Here is a 24,666-nt window from a genome sequence, read left to right as displayed (position 1 = left end):
GGCACTAGGCGAGAGCGGCAAATTGTTATTGTTGAGAACAGCAAGCGAACGGGTCGTTTGGCAAAAGCTGGTGTAAAGGCACCACTTGCTGCTGAGGAATATTTTTGCATCTCTGGAAGCAGGTGAGAAGCTGAGCGAGCTTGTCCAGTCTTTATCAGGATTGTGTAACTGCTTTTAAAGTACAGTTTAAAAAGCCTGTTTGAAACTCTGTCATCAAGTTCCAATTTTCATCTTGTGATGGAGCGTTTCACCTGTAATGCTAATCCAAAATAATCATTTACACTATGAAGTTTAAAAGATACAGGTACTAGAACTAGTAGCTTTGATGAACATACATATTTTCAGTTCTGCATGTGGTTGAGTTAATGTGTAGTTTCAAACTGTGTTTTACACTTTCCCCCTAAAAGAGAGAGTACAAAATATGCAGCTTGTATGGCAAGGCCAAGTGTTCCTGTTGGAGTTTGGACTTGCTTTGTCTAATTTGCTGGTGATGATTTGACTGCGTTCTTGATGTTGCACTTGCAGAAGTTTCTACGCCTTTGATATGCATTTTAAAACTTTCAGACTCGGAAAGAAAAATATTTTGGTGTATGGTTAAACTGTGCAAGTGTCTTTTGAGTTTGTTTACAGTTACTTTTCTAGCATTTCCTTCTGCTTTGGGTTAGGCTTAAATAATGATCTCGGCTTCACTAGTATTTCAGTTCTGTCTGTCAAACACACAAGCCTGGCTCCTGAAGTGTGCTCCACTTCTCAGTTAATTAATGGTTTTCTCCTAAAACCATATGACCACTGGTGGTACCATGTTGCTGTAAGTTGCTTGCAGTAATTACTGCTGTTATGCAAAAGACTCATACACGGTAAATGGCCTGGATATTACTGCATGTTTTTCACAAAAGAATGAATTCACTGAACAATATGAGGTTTGTTGTTATTCTGACAGAGGCTTTCAGGTTCCTCACAGACAAATCTTGGTCATAAAATTCAGAGCAGCAGCCAGATGGCTGAAACCTGGAAGTGTTGCTGTGGAGTCTAGCAAGGGAAAACCTCCTGCTCAGTAACAGTAGAACATGAACACACTCAGAGTAATGTATTACTAGCAGTGACGGCATATTGCATTGTGGCTTAGTTGTGTTTAATGGAGTCCTGCAATGTCCATGATTCAGCTGCACGCATCAGTTCATCTGCTTGTTGAAAAACACAGCAGCTTTACACAACCCGTTTGGTGGAGTCCTGGAAGCACCTCAGACATTCCGTCTCCCCTCACCCCTCCCTGCAGTTTATCTTTCTCTTCTCTGGTATATTTATGTCACAAATTAAAAAACCAAACCAAAACCAACCAGCCAACAAAAAAACCCCTGAGCCAAACAAAAAAAACCCCCAACACTTACCCCCTGCCAGAAAAAATAAGTATTCACACCCAGCTTACTTCTGTTTTCTGCTAGACAGGGAACAAACATACTTCAGCAGGGTTTTGTTGTCATCCATCCAAAAGCATTCACCCTTCTAACAGCATGTGGGTAATGAGAGAGTTGGAATTGACATGTCACATCCCAGGGCAGAAAAATACTGCCAAAATCCTCCAGGAAAAGGAGGAGATTGGAACTTGACAATTCCGGTGCCTTTTAAAATCAGAATTGTATTTCTGCTAGTGGGTGGATATAAGATGGTGGAGTCCTTGTGTTGTGGAAGATAGTGACAGAATCCACATCTGAAGTATCTTAACACTATCTTCAATATACTTTAAAAAAAGCCATTGAAAAAGTTAACATTTTTAGTGCTAACTATCTCTTTGCTCTTGATTAGGTAATTTCTGTTTCTCAAAAGCATCTACTGAAGGTAGTAGTTTTAAGAAGAGTTTTTCTCAGAAGTAAGCCTGTAGCTCAACCTTTTTCTTAACATTTGCATTTTAATATACACGATTCAATGATTTATAACCAAAAAAAAGGTGATACAGTAACCATCTAGGCTGGCAGTCCAAATCAGCTGTACCAGAACTCCATCAGTACCACTAAAATCAATAACATGCAACCTAAAAGCATGTATGTAATCTCTTAGTTGTACAATAGTTGCCTTTTGTCTTTTTGCATGTTAAATTTAGAACTGGTTTCTAGCCGAGTCGTATCACACCCCAGCTTGTCTGATCAGGAGACGCTGTGCACAGAACCAGTTCCCCCAGCTACAGATACACCTTTGAAAGCTGGGAGGATGGGAGGTGCAACTGAGGCTGATGGGCAGATGATGCCGCATGCAGGGAAATCTGACACAGAAGACGGGAAACTTTTCCTCCAAGTTGTCATTTTCCTCCTAATAGCCTTGCCTGAAAGGGGCTTCTTTGCCAAACGGTTTTACTGAGTTCAGTCACTTTGCGTCTCCTTGAAGGGTGGCCCAGTGGATCTCAGTTTCCTTCTGTGGCTCACCCGAGCCTGCCGCCCAGCAAGCCCCCAGTAGAGGCAAGTCCGTGGGTCTGCAGGAGCTGCTGTGTGCTTTAGCGTCTGAAATTTTTTAGATGTGGCAGAAATGTCCTTAGGCTCCTCGTGCTGCAAACCTTGACTTATTCCCCAACCTAACCCATGCAATTTCCATAGCAACACTCCTTTATTAAAAAACAATAATAAGAGAAATAGAGGAACAATTGGGTTGGATTGTTTGTCTGAGCCACAATGATAGTGATACATCTCTTTTTAAAACAGATCCAATTACAAAACTGTGGGACCTAGTTTTGAAGAGATTGTCAGCCATTTAGGTATAACTTTTGTCAGCAGGGAGAGGGACGGACATTTGCTCCGTGGGTCTGTTCTCTGACAGTTTTTATTGAATATAGTTTTTTGACTGTATAGTATAGTTGTACTGTGTTACAAAATGGATTGCTGTCCTTGTTCTTTTGTGGTGGGGAAAAAAGCAGATTATTATGTAGAGTTGATGGACCTTCTGTTAGTGAAGTTAACCATGTGGTTTTCACTGACAGGTCAGGCTACAAAGACATTGGCATCAGTGAAAAGTAGGCTCTGTAGACACCACCATCTAACCCGCTCATACATGCACACATTTATATAAACAGCTGTTTCATGACAGAGGTCTTAAGTTTAAAAAAGCAGTTTGGATTTGAAAATTCCAGTTCATTTTTAAGTAGTTTATTTCCTATCTACTCTGCTGCTGCCGCACTTTTCGTCTAACCCCGCGTTGTCAGTTTGTGACCTTTCCTGGGTCTGATGACAGCATGTAAGTACCCGTGTGACTTCTTGTGTAGCGATGCCTCAGCTTTTGGTGCCCCTTACAAAGGTAAGCATTGAAGCCTTGTCATTGCCTCTTTTTTTTGTTTTCATTGCTAGTGCACACTAGCACACTAGACACACTAGAAGGGTGTTTAGCTATCTAGAAATCAGTGCTCTCTCTTGCATGTGTACAGCTGGAGGAAGCCCCTTTATGGTCTCCTGCTGTCACAGGCAACCACAGCATTTTTAGAATCTGATCAAACACCACTCTGAAACGAGTTGGATTTGTGCCCTCGGAGATTTGTTTGTTTCAAGTTTCTAAATATATGTTCATTCCTCTTTCCATTTGACCTAACTTTAGACCTTTTAAAGTTAGATGTTGAGGTCCGATCCAACCATACCAGTAGAAAAAGGCACCTCCAGAGAGTCATTCATCTGATGTATTTTAGTTGTCTAATTTACAGGGACACTAAGTACCCTCTGGAGGTATTGGGTTCTCTCCACTCCTGACTGATGGGCTCAGATTTAGACATCTGACTGAGGGACACCTACAACGAGATAGGTGAATCTTAGGATGAAGACCAAAAGGAGCTGGTTTAGCAAAGCCTGTTGTTTACCCTGCTAAGCTACCAGGTTTTGCTCTGGGCGAAGGTGTTTGGGGAGTGATCGGAGCAGCAGTTCACCTCTCAGGGCAGAGGGAGCAGTAGCCTCAGGTGGGGTGAGCGGGAGTTGGCAACCAACAGCTGAAAATAAGGAGGCAACCAGCATCGCTCTTAAGGTGCATCGTGACATGACGCCTTCGGCAATGCATGCGAGGTCCATTCTCTTTCCTCCCTCGCCAGATCTGCAGACGCTTTGTAAGGGTTCGGTGCCTTTGACACAGCCCTTACAGGGAGCGGAGCAGAGTCAGGCATGCTCGGCACCACCGGAGTTGAGGTCTTGGTGCCATCGCTTCAGATGCAATATGCTTTGAGTCACTGGTTTGTTAGCCCCCTTGTACAGGCACAGAAAATTCTCTGTAGCTGCCTGGTTTGTTTTAAGAATGGACTGCACAAACTAGGCGTGTGAATTTTTTTTCCTTCGAGGTTTGTTATAACTATGTAAATGGGAGCCAGTGTTTTTTACAAGGGTGAGTGATGTTATTTCTGTATGGTAGCTTGTTCTGAATACAGTGTAGCTCGGTTAGTTCCCAGCCTGCAGCTCATAGGCGGTTTGCCTTCAAAAACACTTCTGATGTTGTGCCACAGCTACCAGAGATGAAAAAGCCTAGAACTGCGACCAGCAGGCAGTGCCGTGTTACCTGCAGCAGCTTACTTGCTACAAATTATTATACGTGGGCCAGTAAAAGTTCACTGATCCTTTTTTTTTTTCCTTCTTTTAAGCCTTTCAAAACCCAGTGAGGACTTTGCAGCACACCTTTTCTGATTTTAAAGTACTGGGTTTATTACCTGCCTTTTCACCACACGGTAACTTCACCTGCAAGTAACTCAGTTTATGCTCAAGTGTGAAGAAAAATGCAAAAAACCTCCAAGAAAATATTTTCTTCATCAGTTTACAAGTAAGAAAAAAATGGATTAGATTAGAAAGTACCTGCAGTCTTCATTGCAGAATTGCTGCCCTATATAGTTTAAAATTAACTTTACATCAATCGGTCAGATTACTTACATTTTAAAGGCGCAAAGTACCATTTAGATCTCGGATTACTAGCAGTTAAAGCATAGACTGTATAATACTCTGCAATAAGTGGCAATATTAGCAAAAGGGGAAATGGCAAGAGAAGACCAAGAGTTCAGTGTTTCTGTCTAAAATGCTTGTTAGTTGTCTTATAGGTCTTCCTGGTTCCTGACCATGCTGCCTTTGGAGTCTTTGCGCTGGTTAAGAAACAGACAAAAAATCGGTGATGCTGGGGTGGGAATATTGCATTTGCAAAACCAAGAGTTTTTCTTGACTAACGGTTTTTGTATACACATGGCTTGGTTACTTGTGACATCTTTTCCTGTCAGCTCTGTTTTCTTGGAAAGCTCATACTGCTGTATTACCCAAGTTGCTTTAGCGTAAGAAAAAACAGATACGCCTTGACTGTAGAGCTCGTCACACAACTCGTGCTCTGCTCAAGTGCTCCAAACATTAGCATGCACGTGGGGTCCAGCAGCACCTCCTCCTTAAAACCAAAGGGATTTGCTGCTGGATCTGTTGTCTTGCATTAGGCCAGAGGGAGGAACTAGTTGGTACATCGAGTCCATGCCTCTTGTTGGCTTGCTACTCTCCACTTAGGTATTTCTTTAGAGAAAGATTGGGGAGGAGAGGGAGACCGGCAAGAGAGCCATGAGACTAATGGAGATAAATGCAGACTTCCACTACATTTTCTATACAGTAATAAAAAAACTTTATGGGCTGGGAGGGGGAAGGATTCATACAGTTCTGTTATTAACATCCAGAATTGTGTTTACTTCTTACTCTCTTAGCAATCTTAAAAATATTCTCCAAGAGTCACACAGTATTGATTATTAAATAGGGTGGCAACTGACATCTGTCGCATTAGGTAACATCAGCACATCAGTTGCTACTTGATGTTAGAAATCATAGTGGGAATGTTATCTTTAGGGAAAATAGCCGGCCTCTTTTGCACAATGAAAGAAGCACTCGATATGGAAGGTATTTATTATATTTAAGTTATTTTGAACGCAGCTGCGTAAAGTTGTCATTTAGAACCATTTTAGTTTAGACGGTGAAGAACGAACAGTCATCTGTAGGTGGAAAAAATAGCCAATTTGAGCGAGTTTGGTTACATTGCATTAAGGTATTAATTTTAACATTCAAAAAGCTGCCACTCATGCAGGATTGCAGTGGCTGTGAAAAAGACTGTCAGAAAGCCAAATTCAATGGCTTCCCTTCTCCCTTCTTTCTCTAGTTTCAATTAATAGATTAGAAAAAAAAAATCTGTAACTTTTTATTACTGTTCGCCCTAGAGCAGGATTATCAAGACATTGCAGGGGGAATAGTAGACTGACCATAAGATCCATTCCTGTAATTTAATGTCAGATTAAGGCTGTTCTTGGACAGTGTTTACACAACCGATTTGGTGTGTATTGGGCATGTTTAACAGTTAAGAGAAATAGCATAAGAGAAAGTACATTTATTTGTGTAGTGTGTGTGTATATATGTTTGTGTGGATACGTGTATATAAATAGTACAAGATAGTATGATTTATACATTGCACATCTTTTAGAGAAGAGGGATTGATCAGTGAATCCTGTGTTTTGAATGATTTCTCTCTTCCTACCTTCTCCTCCTCCACCACATTCCAACATGGTCATGATTCATGTCAGTAAGTTGTCCTTCAGCTAACAGAGGTCTCGCAGCAAGCTCTGGCAACTTGATTTAGGGAAGTTCTCTCATCCGCTCTGCTACAATACTATACTACAGTATACAGTATACTACTATAATTATATGTAAGCCAGTGAATCTGGCAAACGGCTCTGGAACTGAAACTTTTCATTTATCTCTCTGTCTTAAAACTGTGATGGCAGAAGGGTCAAGTGAAGGGTCTTACTTTTATTCAGAGCTATGAATTCAAGCCTCTCTCCACTCATGCATCCAAAGATGCACCTTCATACCAGCTTCTCATGGGAGCCTGGACAGCCAAGCTGAAGAGAAAGATGGCTGGTAACATCATTTCCAGTAGCTGGTTGATTATCAAAATTAGCCTGTCTTAACCACACTAGCCCAATGACACACCTAGCTTTGGGGGTCCTTTGGAATGGGTTTTCCTTCCATTTTCTTTAATCCGATATTAGTGTATAAAGATGTACCTTACAAATACGTGTGCATACATACATATATACCTGATGTGTGTGTGTATATATATCTGTAAAAGAAAAAACAAACAAACAAATAAATATATATATATATATATATATATATAAAAGGTTAGTGAGATAATTGTACACCTGTGAAAGAGTTGTGGAGAAAAAGATACAGGACAAAATAATCAGTTGAGAGCTTATTTCCATACGAGCAAAAGCCACAGGGTTTTGGATCCCTTCCCCACCCCTCCAATTCCTGGATTTGCCTACATCATGTGTATAGAGCATTAGCCTAGAAGCGAAATCATAGCAAATACACCTGGAAAGATTCTCTGGGTAAAGTTTGTCCATCCTGTCACTGGGAAGCACAATCTACTACTTAAATTTTGGCTCTTAAATATTATTACAGAAAGGAAAAAATCCCCACAATTTATTTTCATTTATTAATTACATTAAATTATAAAAATAGTTGAGAGAAATAATATGCACCAGAAATCTTTTGTAAAGAATTTGTTGGGGGGGGGGGGGGTGGTTTTTGTAAATTAATTTTTTGTAATTAATTCTTTTCATAAATTTAATTCTAGGCAGATATACTAAGCATTGCAAAAATTCAGATTCTTTTAATAGTGCTCAAAGAATAATATTTCATCTTTAATCATTTCCCCTGGCTTGTGTTTGGCATGGAATTTTGTTTTAGTTTTACAATTTCCCTGTTTCCTTCATTTCCACCAGGAGAGAGAAACAGAAGAAGAAGATGTCAGGTGGCTTTCAGTTATATGCCTCAAAATGAAGATGAACTGGAATTAAAAGTTGGTGACATCATTGAAGTTGTGGGAGAGGTGAGCAGATCTTTAATGAAATATACACACATGCAGTTCCGACATACCTTCTGCATGCTGAGCGCTTAGATACAGTGTGTTTTAAGACATAATTTAAACCAGACATTTTTCTTCTCTGATATACTGACGCGTCTGGTTTGGGTTACTGTCGGGGGTGAAGGGATGTGGGTGGTTGCTCATGGATTTTGTGAGGGTTTTTTTCCCCATAGCATTTCTGCTGGTTTTACTTGATCAGTTGACGCTTCTGAGTTCTGTTCAGGCAAAAAGCTTGAAGTTTGTGCTACAGGGCTCTTGAGTTTGTGTCTCTGAAGAACCAACATTATAGCAGAAGAAGCTTTTCCCAATTTTAGTAAGCCAGTCACAGGGAAGAATTATCTTTACAGAGTTAAACACATTTAAGAAATTTACTTGAAGCCCTCTGGAGTTCAGCCATGACATTCACCTTCTGTCATCTTTGCCTGTAAATTTTAACAATTTCATTTTAGTTATAAAGAACCAAGACAAAACAAAACAAACAAACAAAAAAACCCCCAACAAATTCTTTAGAGACTTAAGATGCACTTATTTGGGGAGGAAATGGATGTGGAAAATGAATGCACATGTATTAGAAGGACTGAGACCAAATTATGAAAGCTTGGACAGAGATACAGAAATTTTCTTTTCATGGGTGAATGTGGTTGCAGGATCAAGGAATGCTGTTCGCTCCCAATACCTTCAGTTTTTTTCCGTCAGAGATTTTAGAAATATCTTCTTGAGCTTAATAGCATGAGGACTAAAAGTCAAAATGCTAACATGAGTCCTTTAAGTAGAATGCTTTTGAACTCATTTAGTCTTTATTCACTTAGCTTTAAAAAGATCTAAGACCTTAGTCTGCTCAAGCAGCCAATAAAAGGTGTGTTTCAGCTTGTATCATTTGCTTGTTGGATTGTTTTTCCCTGTGACTCAGCAGCTAGTAAGTCAACATTTATTTTCTTGTCAAGGATATATGATTAGTTTTCTTTTTCCTGCATCTGTCACTTAAGAAATCAGTTCTAAAAGAATATAAATTCTACTGCAATCTACATGACATCCAGCATTTTCTTATGAGAGATTAAATTCTCACATCTGAATGTAAGAAGCTTAGTGATCACTGGTTTTCCTTTAACCTAGCTGCGCACGCTAGCTCTGCGCATCATTCTTCCTGGAATCAGACATGATGTGTCTCTTAACTAACCTTATTCTGTCTGTGAGCAGAATTGTAATGGGGGATGTCAAGGTTGTAAGATATTTAAGAGAATATTTTGAAGACAATGTAAACCTGATATTATAAGGAGTTTCACGGCAGCACAAGCCGTTTTCATTGCATAATTTTAAGTATATTTGACCTCACATGGCCACACTAATATCTTCCGTCAGTTGCCCTACTTAAAACTTTTAAGTCTGTGTCTTTCAAGAGTAAAGTGATAGAATAAAACCCCTTCCTAGTATCCAGCCAACAAATTAACTCTACCGAATAAGTTGTATGATTAAATAATTTAGATGAGACACTAGACTTCTCTTATGAAATGCATCTCCTGTCTTCTCGTAACTTTGAACAACTTAATTATAAATAACAGATTTATTTAAATCCAAATAAGACTGAAAATGTTTGCATTAAAATTGAAAGATGTAGAACTAGGAAAGTGAAACATTCCTGTACTTGCATGTCTGTGCTTATAGTTAGGGGCTTGTTTTTTGAAACCCACTTGGATTGCCGATTACAGACTTCGTAGTCTTAATCTCATAATTGTATCTCGAATTGCTACTGTTGAAGAAACCAGTGACAACTTGCGGATTCTAAGGTTTAAGAAAATATATTATCTAGGGCTGCTTTTTTGATTGGCAGTTCTAAAGAATGTCATACTGGAATTAGTTCTACTGTAGTGTGGAAGAGGATTGCTCATGGCTAGCTTGAACCGCTGGCCGTAAGTAAATGCCGAAGAAGAACAGCTAACGCAGGTGAGGCTGTGCCCACTTTGAGCTTACAAAATACCCTGTTCTGTCAGCTACTGAAACATAAGCTTTGCCTCAGGCATCATCTGGAGCATTCATGCGATCCAGGACGTTGTCTGACTCTTCTGGGTGGAACTAGGTCAGCTGGTGAAAGAGGGAAAATAAAGGAATTTAGAGAAAAATTTCTCAGCACCTCAGGAAGTGTTGTTGTGACCTGTGTTTTCCGTCATGGTTGATACCAAGCAGTTGATGTTAAATATTGGCCTTTACTACTTGCTCTTCTGCCCTTATCGTGGTAGTGCCAATTCCTTGAAAAAGTAGGGCAGAATTTTTCTTTTGAAACAGGAACTTTATCTGATGTAGAAGGCGGCACCAACCAATGTACTGACTTCATTGTTTACCCTTCTGCTTGTAGGTAATGCTGCACAAAGAGTCATTGCATTGAAATAGGATTCACAGTGTTTATGTCATTATACAATGCTCCTTATTTCAAATGATAAATGTTTGACGTGAGGGACTTGTTATTTAAAAAATATGGCTTCCTCAGTTGTGAAAATGGAGATTTTTTTTGCAAGGGCCAAAATCATGCTGTGTTACTGTACAAAAAAACTCAAAACAACAGCAAAAAACCCCTCCCACTTAGGTGACAATGGGAGGCAATTCTTGCAAAGTATCAGTTTTGTTTACCATTACTCAAGATGAAAAACTGGATGATAGCATCTTCAGCATTATTTACAGTGGTTCAGTGGGTAACTGGAACATTAATGGTCTTCACTTTCCATTTCCAGTTGCTCCTTTCTCTTACCCCATCTTTTTATTAATGAGTAGAAGGTCTCAGATTCTCACGGGCAGTATGTTATTGTATCCTTTCTAAGAAAGTTGCATCAGTTGAATTAATTTGTTTTAAATTGACTTAGATTAATAGTTTCAAATCTCTGTGGATTTCTGTTTAGTTGAAAATAAATCAATTCCTAACTGACTTAAGGCAAACGAAAACAGATACTGTTTAGATCAAAATACGGTCGATGTATCTTTATGCGGGTATTTAGCAAAAAAAGTGTTTAAGATGTCACTTATGGTTGACGACTCATTAAACTTCTCCTGTCGCAAAGAAAAGCTGGTTCCTGTTGTACTGTGCTACTTTGGCTTCATCCTTAAAGAAATGGGTTCTGCTCCTTCTCGAACCCCTTGAAGGTCACTGCCTCCAGCAAAGGGTTGGCAGAAGGGAATGTAAATCTTCTCCTCAGCTGCCTCCATCAGTGCGCAAGTGTGTTTCCCCAGACCCCCAGTGAAGATGGGTTACACTGATATCACATGGTGACATGCTGAGGATGAGGATGTCTTCCCTTCTCCCACCTCTGCTTCAGGGTGCTAACCAACACCTGAGGTGTAGTAGCATCTAAAGCTGCCCCAGGTCCTTCTTCCTGGTGCCAACAGATTGGATAAGATACTTTTTGAAAGGGTTTTTATGTCTGTGGTTGTGGTAGGTACAATTGGAAGTTCCTGGTGTGGCACAAGTGGTTTGGGGCTGTACAGTGAATTGAAACAACAGCAGCAGCAAGCATGAGTTTTGAGATACTAGCCTTGTCACCGGCTACGTATCCTTGGAGGCTGTATATGTTCAGAATTCACAGTTCCTTCCTATTTGTTCTGAATAGCTAGAAATTAATGATAATAAGATCAAGCATTCATCACAACAGATAAAATGGTTGTTGTTAAACTAGAGGTTCCTATAACTACACAGACACTGATACCCATGAGAAATTAATTAACAGACTTAAATTAAAAGTACACTTGAAACTAACAAGAGAAGCGTTTTCATCATTGTTTATGTTCTCATTTAATGTGTGATTGATAGGTTTTTGCTTGTCATTTTCCTAGCTCATTAGCTGTAACTCTAATTACAGTTGTCCCAAAATACAACTGTAACTAATTGTCTTATTAAATGCAGATATCTGAATTCCAATTATGTTTCACCCTTAGACTTTCACAGAATGCCAGACAATTAACCTGTAGCATCAGAGTAAGGACATTTGGCATGTCATTCAACAGTTTTGAGCCTGCTTTCATTTGGGATTAGTCTGTTGTCGTGCTGCTATATACCTTGTGGCCTCATCCTGCTAAGAAGTCAGTTTTTTGGCAATGTGTGGTACATGGAGTTAAGCTCACAACTAAGTCTTTGACTGAGGCATGCTGTAATACCACTGAGCTTATTCTTTGACTTTTAGTTAACATTGCCATATATTACATGATCAAATCCTGTAACTCACTCATTTAAAATTACAAAAATGCAGACTGAATTTTTACAAATCTCTTGCTCCTTTGGGGCAAGGTTGATGGGGCTTTTTTGTTGTTGTTATTACGAGATAAAGTGGTTCGACCCATTTATAAGAACAGGATAAACACTGAGGATTGAGCTGGACTTTCCTTACAGTAACTTATTTTGACAGCTGTAGAATTGAAAGGGGAATATTTAATAGTGGCAAGGGGATGGTCTGTGCCACAAGTACAGAACTGTATAATACTGCAAGAAAAGACCTGGGAATTAATGCTGGGGTTCCATGTCCCTCTGTTACTTTTCTGTGAAATGCTGTGTTTTTCCTGATCCTCTTCCAACACAAGGACTTCTATGGCTACTGCTTGTTTGGTCAGTTTATGTGGTAGAGTGCTTTTTTGTGGAAACAAGGGTGCTTATAGGATCATTGAAGTTGTGTGTGATTGCTTTCTTTGCCCTTCAGTTTCTTACTTAGAAGATGATGTTAAAAAAAACCAACAAAAATCCGAACCACAAAGAGCAAATGAAAAAAATCCCAAAGCACATTTTGACATTGTAAATTAAAGAACTCTGAAGCTGAAAAGATCGCCTAACACAAGGTACTTGTGCAGTTTTTAATTCTTCCCTTCTGCACCAGAGTTATCAAACAGCTTCCAGATGTGCTGTAGCAGAAGCCCAAGGGCTGGTTGATGTCTCATGGGTATGGCTCTCTCTGAATGCACTCCCAGAATAAGCCATCAAGTGGCACTGTAGGCACCATCTTCTGTTGAGGTCTTGTTTCCAAAGTTTCTTTTCCCATTGGCAGTGAATATGATTTGTTTATTTTGCCTCTTGGGAATCTATGTTTTTAATTTCCTTTCAACATACGATTGCTTTTGTCCTTCAAGCTGAAGATCTTCCATTAGAATTTATAAAATAAGGGAGTTTTTTCCTTTGCTTTCTGTGCTCTAGTTCCCTCTAAGCAAAAGAAAATTTGTTGACCTTGGGCTTCTCTCCTTCCTGTTGCTTGCCGCTGGTATTGCTTTTATTCCTGGGACTGTGTTTTAGTTTTAACAGCCCAGACAGACTCTGTTGTGATCCAGGGAGACTTTCTTCCATCTGAAACCTTTCCTGACTCAAAGCCTCCCTCATGTGCCCCAGCTGAGCTCCAAGTAGCCTGTCAGCCTAACAGGCAAAGCTGGAGGTTGTAGAAAAGCTTGTGGAACAGGCAGATACAGGAGGTTATTGGAAATACACTTTAGGTCAGTGATTCCGAAGAGCAGAACGTTTTAATCATTTAACAACTTTAGCCTATTAATTATATAGCAAGGTGTAAGCAAGGAGCTGTGGCAGTCCTAGATATTCTGGCAAGCGACTGCTGGTAGTTGGCCTCAGCATTTCCTGCTCTTTTTGGGTATCCCATCTGGAGTTACGGGGATGGGCGCCCACTTCCCTGGAGGGAAGGTGCTTCTAGGCTTGTAGCAGGAAGGTTTGTTGCACTGCAGGTCAGGTTGATGCTCCCTCTGACATTCCTTTCTTTAAGGGGAGGTGCTGCACATTGTATTGGCCACGAAGAGAAAACCTAAAGAACATGAAGAGTAACATTTCCTCGCTTTTGGAATATCTTAATCTTGTAGTCCTAGTGACCTACTAAAGGGATTTTGTTTTCTTTGGTTGCTTTACAGTTACAGAATAAAACTGCCTTTGTGGTCTGAAATAGAGCTATTATCTTTGCCTGAAGGCTTGGACTGCTGTTGTATTATTTTCTTTTTAATTTTTCTTTTGTACGTTAACCACGGAAATAGGCTGAGATCAAGAAATTTTTGTTGATTTTTAAGCAGCTTAATGTCCTAACTTCTGTATACCCTTTTGAGAACTTCTTGTTTGTGTGTCTGGATGTCTCACTCATAGAATTCTCTGTGTTGTTTTCCTGTCTGTCCACTTCCATGGTATCTATTTTGAGCACTTCGTTATGATTTCTTATTTATATTATTATTTGTAAGTAAAATTAACTATTACAACCTCTTACTGTCTTTCTAGTCTGGGTTATTGTTGTGTGCTGGGATCTCACAATTTGATTAAACACTTTGTTAGAAAGTAAACCAGTATATTTTGAATTATTTTCATCAGTATTTGGTTTATAGTTTCCAGAAACCTCATTTACATCAAAAAGGGCTCTACTGATTGAGTAATTGTCCTGGTTTTGGCTGGGATAGAGTTAATTTTCTTCCTAGTAGCTGGTATAGTGTTATGTTTTGGATTTAGGATGAGAAGGATGTTGATAACACACTGATGTTTTCAGTTGTTGCTAAGTGGTGTTTAGACTTAAGTCAAGGATTTTTCAGCTTCTCATGCCCAGCCAGCAAGAAGGCTGGAGGGGCACAAGGAGTTGGGAGGGGACACAGCCAGGGCAGCTGACCCGAACTGGCCAAAGGGGTATTCCATACCATGTGACGTCATGTCCAGTATATAAACTGGGGGGAGTTGGCTGGGGGGAATCGCTGCTTGGGAACTGACTAGGCGTTGGTCAGCAAGTGGTGAGCAATTGCATTGTGCATCACTTGTTTTGTATATTCCAATTCTTTTATTATTATTATTGTTATTTTGTTATTGTTATTATCATTATTAGTTTCTTCCTTTCTGTCCTATTAAGCTGTTCTTATCTCAACCCATGAGTTTTACCTTTTTCGTTCCAATTCTCTCCCCCATCCCACTGGGTGGGGGGGAAGTGAGTGAGCAGCTGCCTGGTGCTTAGTTGCTGGCTGGGATTAAACCACGACAGTAATTCAAATGAAAACAAAATACAAGTATTCTTTCTTCATTGAAAATGTAAAAAAACCCCAAAGCCCAATGACACTGGAAGAACATTTGAATGTTGCATAATTATTAAGTAGATTAAATTTCCTTTTAAATCCCAAAGGCAAGGCTTCTTAATGGGATGCATTTCTCTAGAGGTGATGCACCATTCTCTGGTGATATTGTCGTTCGTATCTCGTTCAATCACATCCAGGCATTGGACTGCATGTAGCTGTTTGCTAGTGCATCTGTCGCTGCCCCACGCATGGCATTGACTGAGCTGCAGTTGGGTACGTGTGCTGTTACCTCCCTAAATATATGAAGTGGAGTAATGAAGTACCTTCAGTCACTTCCCTGTATGTTGTTGCTCTTCAAATGTGGTGTGACAGCAGTACTGGCAGCCTAGGGGCTTGGCAAGATGAGGATGTGCCATGCCTCTCCGAAAGGCAGTGAACAGATAGAACACACTGAAAACACGTCTTGAAAATACCTCTAGCTGTAGCCACCTAGATTTGGCAGATTGGAAAGATTTCTCTTCTAACTTAAAAACTTCGTTTTCAGGCTGAACTTACAATTGGTGTGTAGGATGTTATGAATCGTAGAACTTCCTTTCTGGCATTGGGACATGGACTACTGAATGAAATCCTCCTCTTTTTAGATTGTTTGGTTCAGCACATGAATGCTGGGCATAAATCAGGACCTAGATGTATAAATCCTCAAAACAATTTGTTATAATAGTATAGTAACAAATTCTATTGAGTGCTCATACTTTCAGAGGGATTACCTCCATGAATAATGGATTTTCATTTGTAAGGTTTTATTGGCTGGAAATTATTGCGACATTTCAAGCCATGTGGTAGTGGATTGCCCCAATTTGGAATAACTAAATCCTGGGGGTATTTAGTGTCTTCTTTATTGTATGGAGTAATCTGTAGCTGCTGTGTTTTGAGGCTTAAAGGTATGTCCCATGTAGCTATAGTTTTTAAAAAAAATTAAAGCTTTGGATGCTTTTGATGAAAATTTCCTAATAAATCTTTGGGAAGCCCAGTTTGACCTGAACCTCTGATGTCTTGCTAACATGATTCTGCATTTTCTTGCGGAAAAAAAATCTGGGGTTTGCTTTAGATTTTTCTGACTTTGTAAAATTATTGAATATGACATGGTATTTTCAGATAATTCATTCTTGTATCAGCTGGAAAACTTAGAAGCTAATGAATGCTGTGAGTATATTCACATGCAATTTAGACTTACCTGTCAAAACATCTTTGTGTATGTGTATTTCTCTGCACGTACATAGAGTTCCATACATAAACACGCCACATAAAGAGTGCTAATGTTAACTTGTAAGAAAACTGTGAAGTGTTACCCTGGAAGAAGTAAGCAGGAGAAAATTACTTGAGGGAAAGATGGAACTGAGTGATATTGGTCACCTTATTTCTGTCGAGTAGTCTCAGCATCTTGCAAACCAGGGATCTTGAGAACTGTGTAATTCTCCTGTGATTAATCTTCTGATCAATCAGCTAATGCAGTTATAGTTTAATGTTTAGCTCTAATCAGTAGAGCCATCTGGGAATACTGCGTTTATAAAAATTGAAATATTTTATAGCTCTAAGAGTCTTCGCCATGTTGTGTATTTTCTGTATAATGATATATCACATATAGGTATTTAGAGATATAATTTGTAGAATCTACTAAGTGTTGTGTGTCATGCAGTTTCAGTTTTCCATATGGTTTTTAATTTGTCTGGAGAGAAGAAAAGCAAATATTACCTTCCAGAGACTTTGATACTATAATGCGAAAAACCTGCACCCCACTGAAGCGATCAAGTGATTTGTATGTATTCTATCCTCTGAAGTAGCAGCAAGATATTAGCCATTATTCCCAGAGTTGTGCTTGACCTCACTGATACTACTGATGCATTTGGGGGGGCGGGGGGGGGGGGGGCAGAGAAAAAAGGTTTTGTCATGGGCAGGTACTGAGATTAAATGAAAGTAGCTGTGCTGGTCTGAACTGCTTTCAAATTAAAACAAAAAATCAACCCAGGAGGACAGGAAAAGTGCTAAAAAGGTTGAAGATGGAGAGAGAGCACAGGAAACACTCCTCAAGTAACAACAATTTTCTTTGTAGTAAAATAGTTCATGTAGCTAAGTTGAAAAAAATTCAACCATTCCTCTGTAGTTTGAGGAAATATTTGCCTGTATTATTAAGAGAGTTGTTTTCTAAGAACTTGAGATTTTCACAGATAAGTGATACGAAACAGACTTTTTTTTCTATGATAATTAACTAGTACCATTTAAGCTGTGGGGTTGTTTTTTTAACAGTAGATGTGAACACCCCAAACCTGTAAAGTTAACTTTCTATTTTCAAAATTTTTGTAGGTTGGCAGGAAAGAGGTGGGTCAAACGTTATTGGAGACTGATGTGTCACAGGCTGACACTGTCCTCCCCTGTCACTTTTTTTGGTGAGCAGACAGTGTCTGACAGATGAAAAATATTTCTCTGTCAAGGGTGTGTTTAGCCGATGCATATGATAAGTCATTTCTTGCTGTCCCATTATAACCTAAAGGCATCTGGTTTCTAAGGGCTGTCATTTCACTGCCTGACACTGCCGTTCAATCCTGAATGGGTTGTACAGGAGGGAGTTTGTCATTTTTAAGTGATATTTCCTCTTGGGATTGGGCTAGGAAGTGTCTCTCCTCCTTCCAACCATATCATTATTATGTATTTCAGTAGCTTTTCAGTAGCTCTTTGTAAATCTAGAGTCAAATATGCATTTAGTGCTGTTCTTTGTTCTCTGTGGATTTCTTACGTTAACACATTAATGATATAGCAACATTCTTAATTTTTAAAATAGAGAATTTCTGATTTTGATGGGAAAGGCAGGAATATTCACACGATTTATATTAAGATACCTAGTTTAGATTCTCTGAATAGCCCTTTGCAGGTATTTCTCTTTCGCCATTGATTACTTAGGGAATTTAAACTCTTATAATCTGCAAATCACATCTGTTAAGAAGATGGTCATGAATACAGGAGTACAGTGTGTGCTGAAAATTTAGTGATTGAACTGATATCCATAAAAATTGAAATGTAGAGACACTGTGTGCTCTCTGGTTGTCCTTTTATTTAATGCTCATCCATGCTCCTGACTGCTGTCAGCACTGCTGACATTTGCAGATGGGTGCATGCATCTTTCTTGGTTTTACTTCAAAAAAAAAAAAAAAAAAGATGTTCTGGCTTGGAGCCTATGCCATGTGCTCCTTATACCTGAAATTAATATAAACTGGTCAAAAGCATTACTGTCATTGTTACCGAAAAATCGTGTATATAATGTAACTCTGTAAAGTGTTGCTTATGTTAAAACCCCTTTTTTTTGATTTTGCCTTGGTGCAGGTGGAAGAGGGATGGTGGGAAGGTATACTCAATGGAAAGACTGGCATGTTTCCTTCCAACTTCATAAAGGAACTGTCTGATTCTGATGATGTTGGAATAGCACAGGAAGAGCAAGTAAAGCCAAGTAAGGAAAAAAATATTATTGATGTTCTGTATGTATGTCTGTGTCTTTACCCCTAACAGATTGATAGGGTAGCACATTCTTATCTCTTGCTTGGAAGTGATTTTGAATGCCATGTTCTTAATTTATGCTGTGAAAGGGTCAGATGATGATGATAAGTGTGTACTTGCAATGCTACCTGAGTTGTAATATTGGCAACGCTCCCTGAGCTGTGTTAAGACTTGCCAAGCTGCAACAGACCAAGAACAGAGAAGGCAATGATGATTATTGGATTTGTATTTCAAGATTAATTACAAGGCTTTTTTTGTCTTTAGATGTGGAAACTGAACAAAGTAACCAAACATCTACAAAGTGGCTGTGCTTATTTAAACGAGGGATTAAAGTGCCATGCCTTCTATAATGACTCCAGTAGATTTAAGGATTCATAATTATTGGTGTGGGACATGCGGCACTTTTTCCCTCCAGGTGCTGAGCATGTTACTATCACCTCCGTCACCCACTGCCCCAGCAGCCAAAGGGAAAAAGGCCAGAACTGGGACATGGACTTTGTTCTCTCACTTACAGTGGGCCAGTACTGCTGCAGGTGAAAAGCATGTTTGGTAACTAAGTTTGCAATAGTATAAGCATGGTAGTGGGTTGTCCTATTTATAACTTCCCTTGGAGAATAACCTGAACTAAAAGTATGCTGTTATATGAAATGGACGCTTGTTGGTCTTAATGTTTTTTTTCAGTTCTTCAAACAGATGTTCTTTTTATTTCCTAATTCAGTGGTCAATTCTGAATCTTTAGTGAAAAGGAAAAAAGTCAATTGTATTTACATATTTCAGGCTAATTCCACGATACCTGCCAAGGTCTTCCTATTTTCAGCACTGCAGATATTCATTGCTATGTAGTGTTCTTCTGAGATCTCTGAACAAGCAAAAGTGAAAGGAATCCCAAGATCTTTGTAAGCCTATGTCAGCTGAAATTTACCAAAGCCTTTATAGTTCACTCTGTCAGTAAGAGGTAGAAAGTTATAATACTTTCTCTTTCTTCTTTTTTTCTCTCATTTTTCCATTTAAGGCAAATTTATCATGATTATTCCATCCCACAGAAATAAGATCCTAAAAAACCTGACTTTTGCAATGATGAAAACTTTTCGTGTTGTTTTTGTAATGGAGTACCTATTCATGTGTAGTGGCACTGGTGACCTAGTCTTGTGGTCAGTGCTGCTAAATATATTTACAGGTCACGTTCCTTCAGACTGGAATGAAAATATTTTTAAGGAAGTTAATGATTTTAGTGTGATGGAAAGGGAAAAAGGGCATTAAGTGAAGTTGCACATTCCAATGAGATTGCAAACTGCTTTCTATAACCTGTATATGCTATCATGAATTTTGTTCATTATAAACACAGTGAGTCTTGGAAGAACTAATTGTGTAGATGTAGTTTCAGCTCTGGATTCTGTAGTGTTTGGTACTCTATAAATGAACAAGGTAAGTGATACTGTTTAGGATGGAATACCCCAATTTTATCTTTATGAATGTATGAATATTCCTTCCCCAGGTAATTTGGTAATGTTTACTTTATAATAAGCATCCTAAAAATGTCTTTTAACAAAAACATATATTGGGGGGTGTAAAAGCAGCCACAAAGCATTAGCTTGTTTCGTCACCATCCATAATGGCACATGCTTAGTTCAAACTCAGTTTTGTGTGCTGGTTCTGACTGTCAGTGGAAACTAAAACCTGTGATACTTGTATTGAGAAGATATCGGTAACACAGATAGCATTTTTGTCTCTTTAACTAAATTGAAGATAACTATAGTTGAGAGATGGGTTTTCTTCTTTCTTGTAATTTAACTCTTTGGAGGTGCTTTGTGGCTAGCTAAGATGATGCGTTATTAGGAGCTATTTTCTAAATAGCAAAATATCTATAAAACAGAAGAACACTGTAAACCTCCTCAGAGAGAAATAGGGACTCAAGGAATGTTGAGATACTTATTGGGGTTTTAATGCTTTTTTATTTCTTTTTCTTCAAGTAAAACCATCAATTTAAGAATTGCATTCCCCTAGCAGAATTATGGGAAATATGCATCAACTCAGTTCTTTCTATATGGTATATGTAATTGTTTCAGGTGTTGCTCTCTAACACATGGTGCTTTATGAGGCTCTCTTCAGGTACACTGACTATCTGGATTTGAAAATCTCCATAATGAGATAGCAAAAATTTCAGCAAGTTTATACAACTGACTAGGAATGATAATCTCATTCCAAGTATCTGTGCTTAGCATTAAAACATCGCAAAATAAAAACTGAACAAGTAAACCCTGGAAGATTTGGGCATCAGGCTAGCACTACTGTTGAAACGCTCTGGGTAACCTCTGGAAAGGGTGTACATTCATGCCTCTAGATCAACTCCTTCCTCCGTGGATGACAAGACATGACAGCACTTCAAATCTGCAGTAACTCCTTTTTGTTCCTCTGGAAGCGTTGTTTGAATATGTCTGTATCACAGGACTTTGCAAGGCAGAAACCTTGAATGTGAATTCTAGATTACGAAGTTAGCGCTCAGGAGCGAGGGGCTGTACCTGAACTAGAACCTTGGGCGGTCACTGAGGTTCTGCACAGCTTCTCGGGGGGCCTAGGAAGGGTCGGGGTATGGCTCTGCAGTCTTGAGCAGCAACCTTGAACTCTTCAGCCCAGCTTGTAAAATGGATAAGGTAATACTTGGCAGGTTTACTGGGAGACTTGGGAAAGTGGCATGGGATCTTTGGAGAAGGAGCACTGTGCAAAACAAGAGTATTTTTTAGTTAATAGTTAAATTCAGTGCTTTGGTTAAACTTAGTTAAACTTGATCTTTTAACCACATTTTACTGACGCTCTCTAAAGAGAGCCTTTTTGGAAGGGCAAATGTAATTTTTGGTGAACTCAAAAGTGGAAGAAATACAGAAGAGAAAAAAATTATATAACTTGGCTTTTTAGGAATAAGGTTAATAAAAATGCGTATTTCTCTGTCCTTCTGCTATGACCTACACAGGCCCAGTGGGGAGAAAGGTGTTGTCTGATTTTATTGGTTTTGTTGTGTCCATGTAAATTTTATGGCAGATCAGAGTAAACAGCCAGAAGGAATTATCTCGGTTTCTTTTCACGCTCTGCCATAGAGTAACCTCAGAAGTTTCTTCAGAACAAAAAGCCCCTTTTTTGAAAATGTCTAGGGCTAGGTTTGGAAGTGCTTAAATGTTTCTGAATATTGACAGTGGGACTTAACTTGCCCCTTAACTTGAAAGGGTTGGGAACCTGTGCTTCCCCTCAGATGGTGGGTGCTCGGCAAATTGGAAAGTGAGACTGTTGCAAGATCAAAAGGTTGGGGGTTTAGGAGTTTGTTTGTTTGTTTTTAAAGTACTTGTCTCTTTTGTTATTAATTAAACTGCAAGAACAAACAAACAGCTTTTTATAATACATAAATGAGTATAGCTTTTTATTTTCTGAAAGTCCAACAGAATGATATGCAGGGGGGAAAAAAATACACATTTTTGGTACCAAAATGGGTGTGATGCTCTTTTGGGACAATTCACATGTACTGGTTATTTTGCTATAAAATTTTAGTGAAGACATTAATTTTTATGGTGGTATACCTGGGTGAGATTGGCAACAAGGTGACATTGATATGTTCTTGGGCTTGCCTGGATACCTCGGGTTTAAAAAAAAACCCAACACCCAAAACAGCTCAGCTGCTCATGCCTTTACCTTCACTTGAATTTCATATCATAAATGTCAGAGCATGAGTTACCTTGCTATCAAAGAAAAAAACCCAAGAAATTAATGGGTTTGATAATAAAAATGTTATCTTAAAGATCAAAGATGGAAGTGGAATTTGTTTTGGGTTTTTTGTGGGTTTGTTGTTTTCTTTTTTAATTTTAGTATTTTGTTTTTGTTAATATGTGCCAATTCAAACACCTGGTTAAGCCATTGGCTGAAAAAGTGATTTATTCAGGTTTTAGTGTCCTATCCCTTCAACTAAGCATTGTTTAAGACCAGTTCCCATGTCCAAAACATTTCTAATAGTCATCTTGGAAAGACGCAGTATTTCTGATGCTCACAGGATCCTGGTATATTAAAGAAATGTGAGTATTTAATTGCCCTGTTTGGATGTCAGCTGTGCTTATACGAGTGCACTACATCTGCATCAGGAGTGTTGAGCCACTGTGAGTACATCATTGCAGTAATAATTTTTTTCAGGCCTCCCCTGCACTCCGTGAGGAGGCTAAATAAGACAGACAAATAATTTCATTTGCAAGTCTCACAACTTGATGGACAACAGACAAAACCTAAGAAAAATGCATTCTGTTGGACATTGTAAAGAACAGCTTTAGCAAAATCATGAGATTCTTTTATCTGACATACATGCAGTAAGAATATTTTAACTTCATGTACAATCAGATACTTTTGTTAATATTCTCGTTGTTTTGCTAATGAGGCTTTAAAAATGTTAGTGACTGAAAATACAGATTAAAACCTCTTCCTTTCCCTTCTTTTTACCATCATTCGATCTCTTCACCCCCACCCTGCCCCTTCTCTTTTTTTTCGTCTTTCCTTCTCTTGCCTGCTGTCAGGAAAATCTGCCTTTGAAGGGACAATTCTGTACAGAGTGGCACCGGCAAAGATTGACAGCTACAGACGCTATAACAGTGAGTGTGTTTCAAAATCAACAAGCAATAGCTTTAGTCCTCTGTACTTGTTTGATTTATCTACACTTGTAAAATGTGCCACTGCTACTCACTTACGGCTACTCTACATGCATATATCTGTCTGTAAGCTAAAGTCAGTTTGCTGCTGATGAACTTGCCTAGCGTTAATGCAATGAGAATGCACTCGTTCCTTCTGTGCATGTGTATGTTATATGTCCATATAATGTATGTGTGCGAGTCCACAATAAATTGTGAATTACATCAGAGGTTTGGGTCTCAGCTATGGATTGAAATGAAGACCATTTAGTCCCATCGTTTTTCCCACCTGAAACATGAAGGCTGTTGATAATAACCACAAACCTTTGAATTAAAAGTCCTTCTGCTTTAAAAAGAAAGTTCCCATTGTGATTGCTGAATTCATAAAATATGCTTTGCTTTTCCTAAAGAACATTGTGGGGTTTGGTTTGCTTGGGGTTTTGTTGTTTGGTTGGGTTTTTTTTTAATTTACTGCATGGTCTTCATTTGGCATTCTGTCTTTGACAGCTATTACTCACAGCATTTTGGCTGATAGGTTTTTTCTGCCAAGAAGGGTAAAAGAGACAACGCTACTTTCATTTCATGTCCAGGTTTTTGCCTTCTGCATTTTGGAAGCAGGGAACATGCTGCTTTTCATATGCTTTTACTACCCTGCTAATACAGAAGAAGAGGGGTTGGTTACATCAGATGCAAGAGAGAGGAAGCAAGGAAGACAGAAATCTGTCCTTCCACCTGCTTCCTCATCAAGAAATGTAGCAGAAAGAGATCCTACTGAGTCACATTCAGTGTGACTAAGTACCAAGTGTTCAGTCCTGTCCTCCGGTGAACAGGATGCTGTGCTAACTTTGGCATCTGCTTTTGTCCCAGACAGCTTTCTCTTGAGAAGATCCAAGCTGTGCTGCCCTTCTTCGTCCTTCTGGGTGGGGGTGTTTGCTCTCCTGCCTCTGAGGATTTCTGTTTTATGCCTGTTCACAGCAAAGGATGAAGCAGTCGAAGTGGTAGTCTTCTATTCTGATAACTTGCACTTACACCTTCCTTTTTTAAACAAAAACTGATCTTTTTTTGAACAAAAACCTTTGTGAATGTGTGCAGCTCTGAGTATTTCCTCATGGAGAATTATCTCCCTGTCTACCAGAATTCATCTCTTTTCTGCACCTCTTCTCATGCTTCCAACCAAGCTCTTGCTCTGGCTGGAACAGACCGTGTGGCTGGTGGTCTTCACATTTTTCTGCTGCTTCTCACCTTAGAGTCTTCATGACTGCTTATGCATCACTGAAACTGCATGCTTCTTGCAGAGTTCTTAGACCATTGTGTCCTCAAGTCCACCTATCTGATGAGTGTAATAAGGAATTATGAACTAAATCTCCAGTATGCTTGACTTCTGATTTTAAGATCTAGCTTCAAATCAGATGCAAGGTCTGTCTTTGGAGCCTTTAATTTCACAACATCGGTCTTTCTGGGCAGTGTTGCCCAAACATTACCTTTCAAAGTTTTCCAGAAACCTGCTCTCCATGCCCAGCCAACTTTTCATTAAGAGTCCAACAGCCCTTCCCCTTTTCTCGAGTCATTT

At 39.1% G+C, this 24,666-nt stretch overlaps 1 protein-coding gene across 9 annotated transcripts in view; it reads left to right on the top strand.

Moving 5' to 3' along the window:
* Positions 1–24,666, top strand: part of SH3KBP1 (SH3 domain containing kinase binding protein 1) — a 228,142-nt gene that overhangs the window by 104,273 nt on the left and 99,203 nt on the right. For 7 of the 9 annotated variants that reach the window (XM_052794257.1, XM_052794262.1, XM_052794259.1 and 4 more), the window contains 3 exons: positions 7,751–7,857; positions 18,271–18,394; positions 22,986–23,060. In XM_052794257.1, the coding sequence (XP_052650217.1) occupies positions 7,751–7,857; positions 18,271–18,394; positions 22,986–23,060 (306 nt within the window). Of the gene's footprint in view, positions 1–7,750; positions 7,858–18,268; positions 18,395–18,856; positions 18,975–22,985; positions 23,061–24,666 lie in introns of those variants that run through there. The other 2 variants (XM_052794264.1, XM_052794258.1) reach the window with 2 other exon arrangements.

Source organism: Harpia harpyja, chromosome 8, assembly GCF_026419915.1.
Source record: "Harpia harpyja isolate bHarHar1 chromosome 8, bHarHar1 primary haplotype, whole genome shotgun sequence".
NCBI classification, from domain to species: Eukaryota; Metazoa; Chordata; class Aves; order Accipitriformes; family Accipitridae; genus Harpia; species Harpia harpyja.
This window is presented reverse-complemented; position numbering and strand designations above follow the sequence as displayed.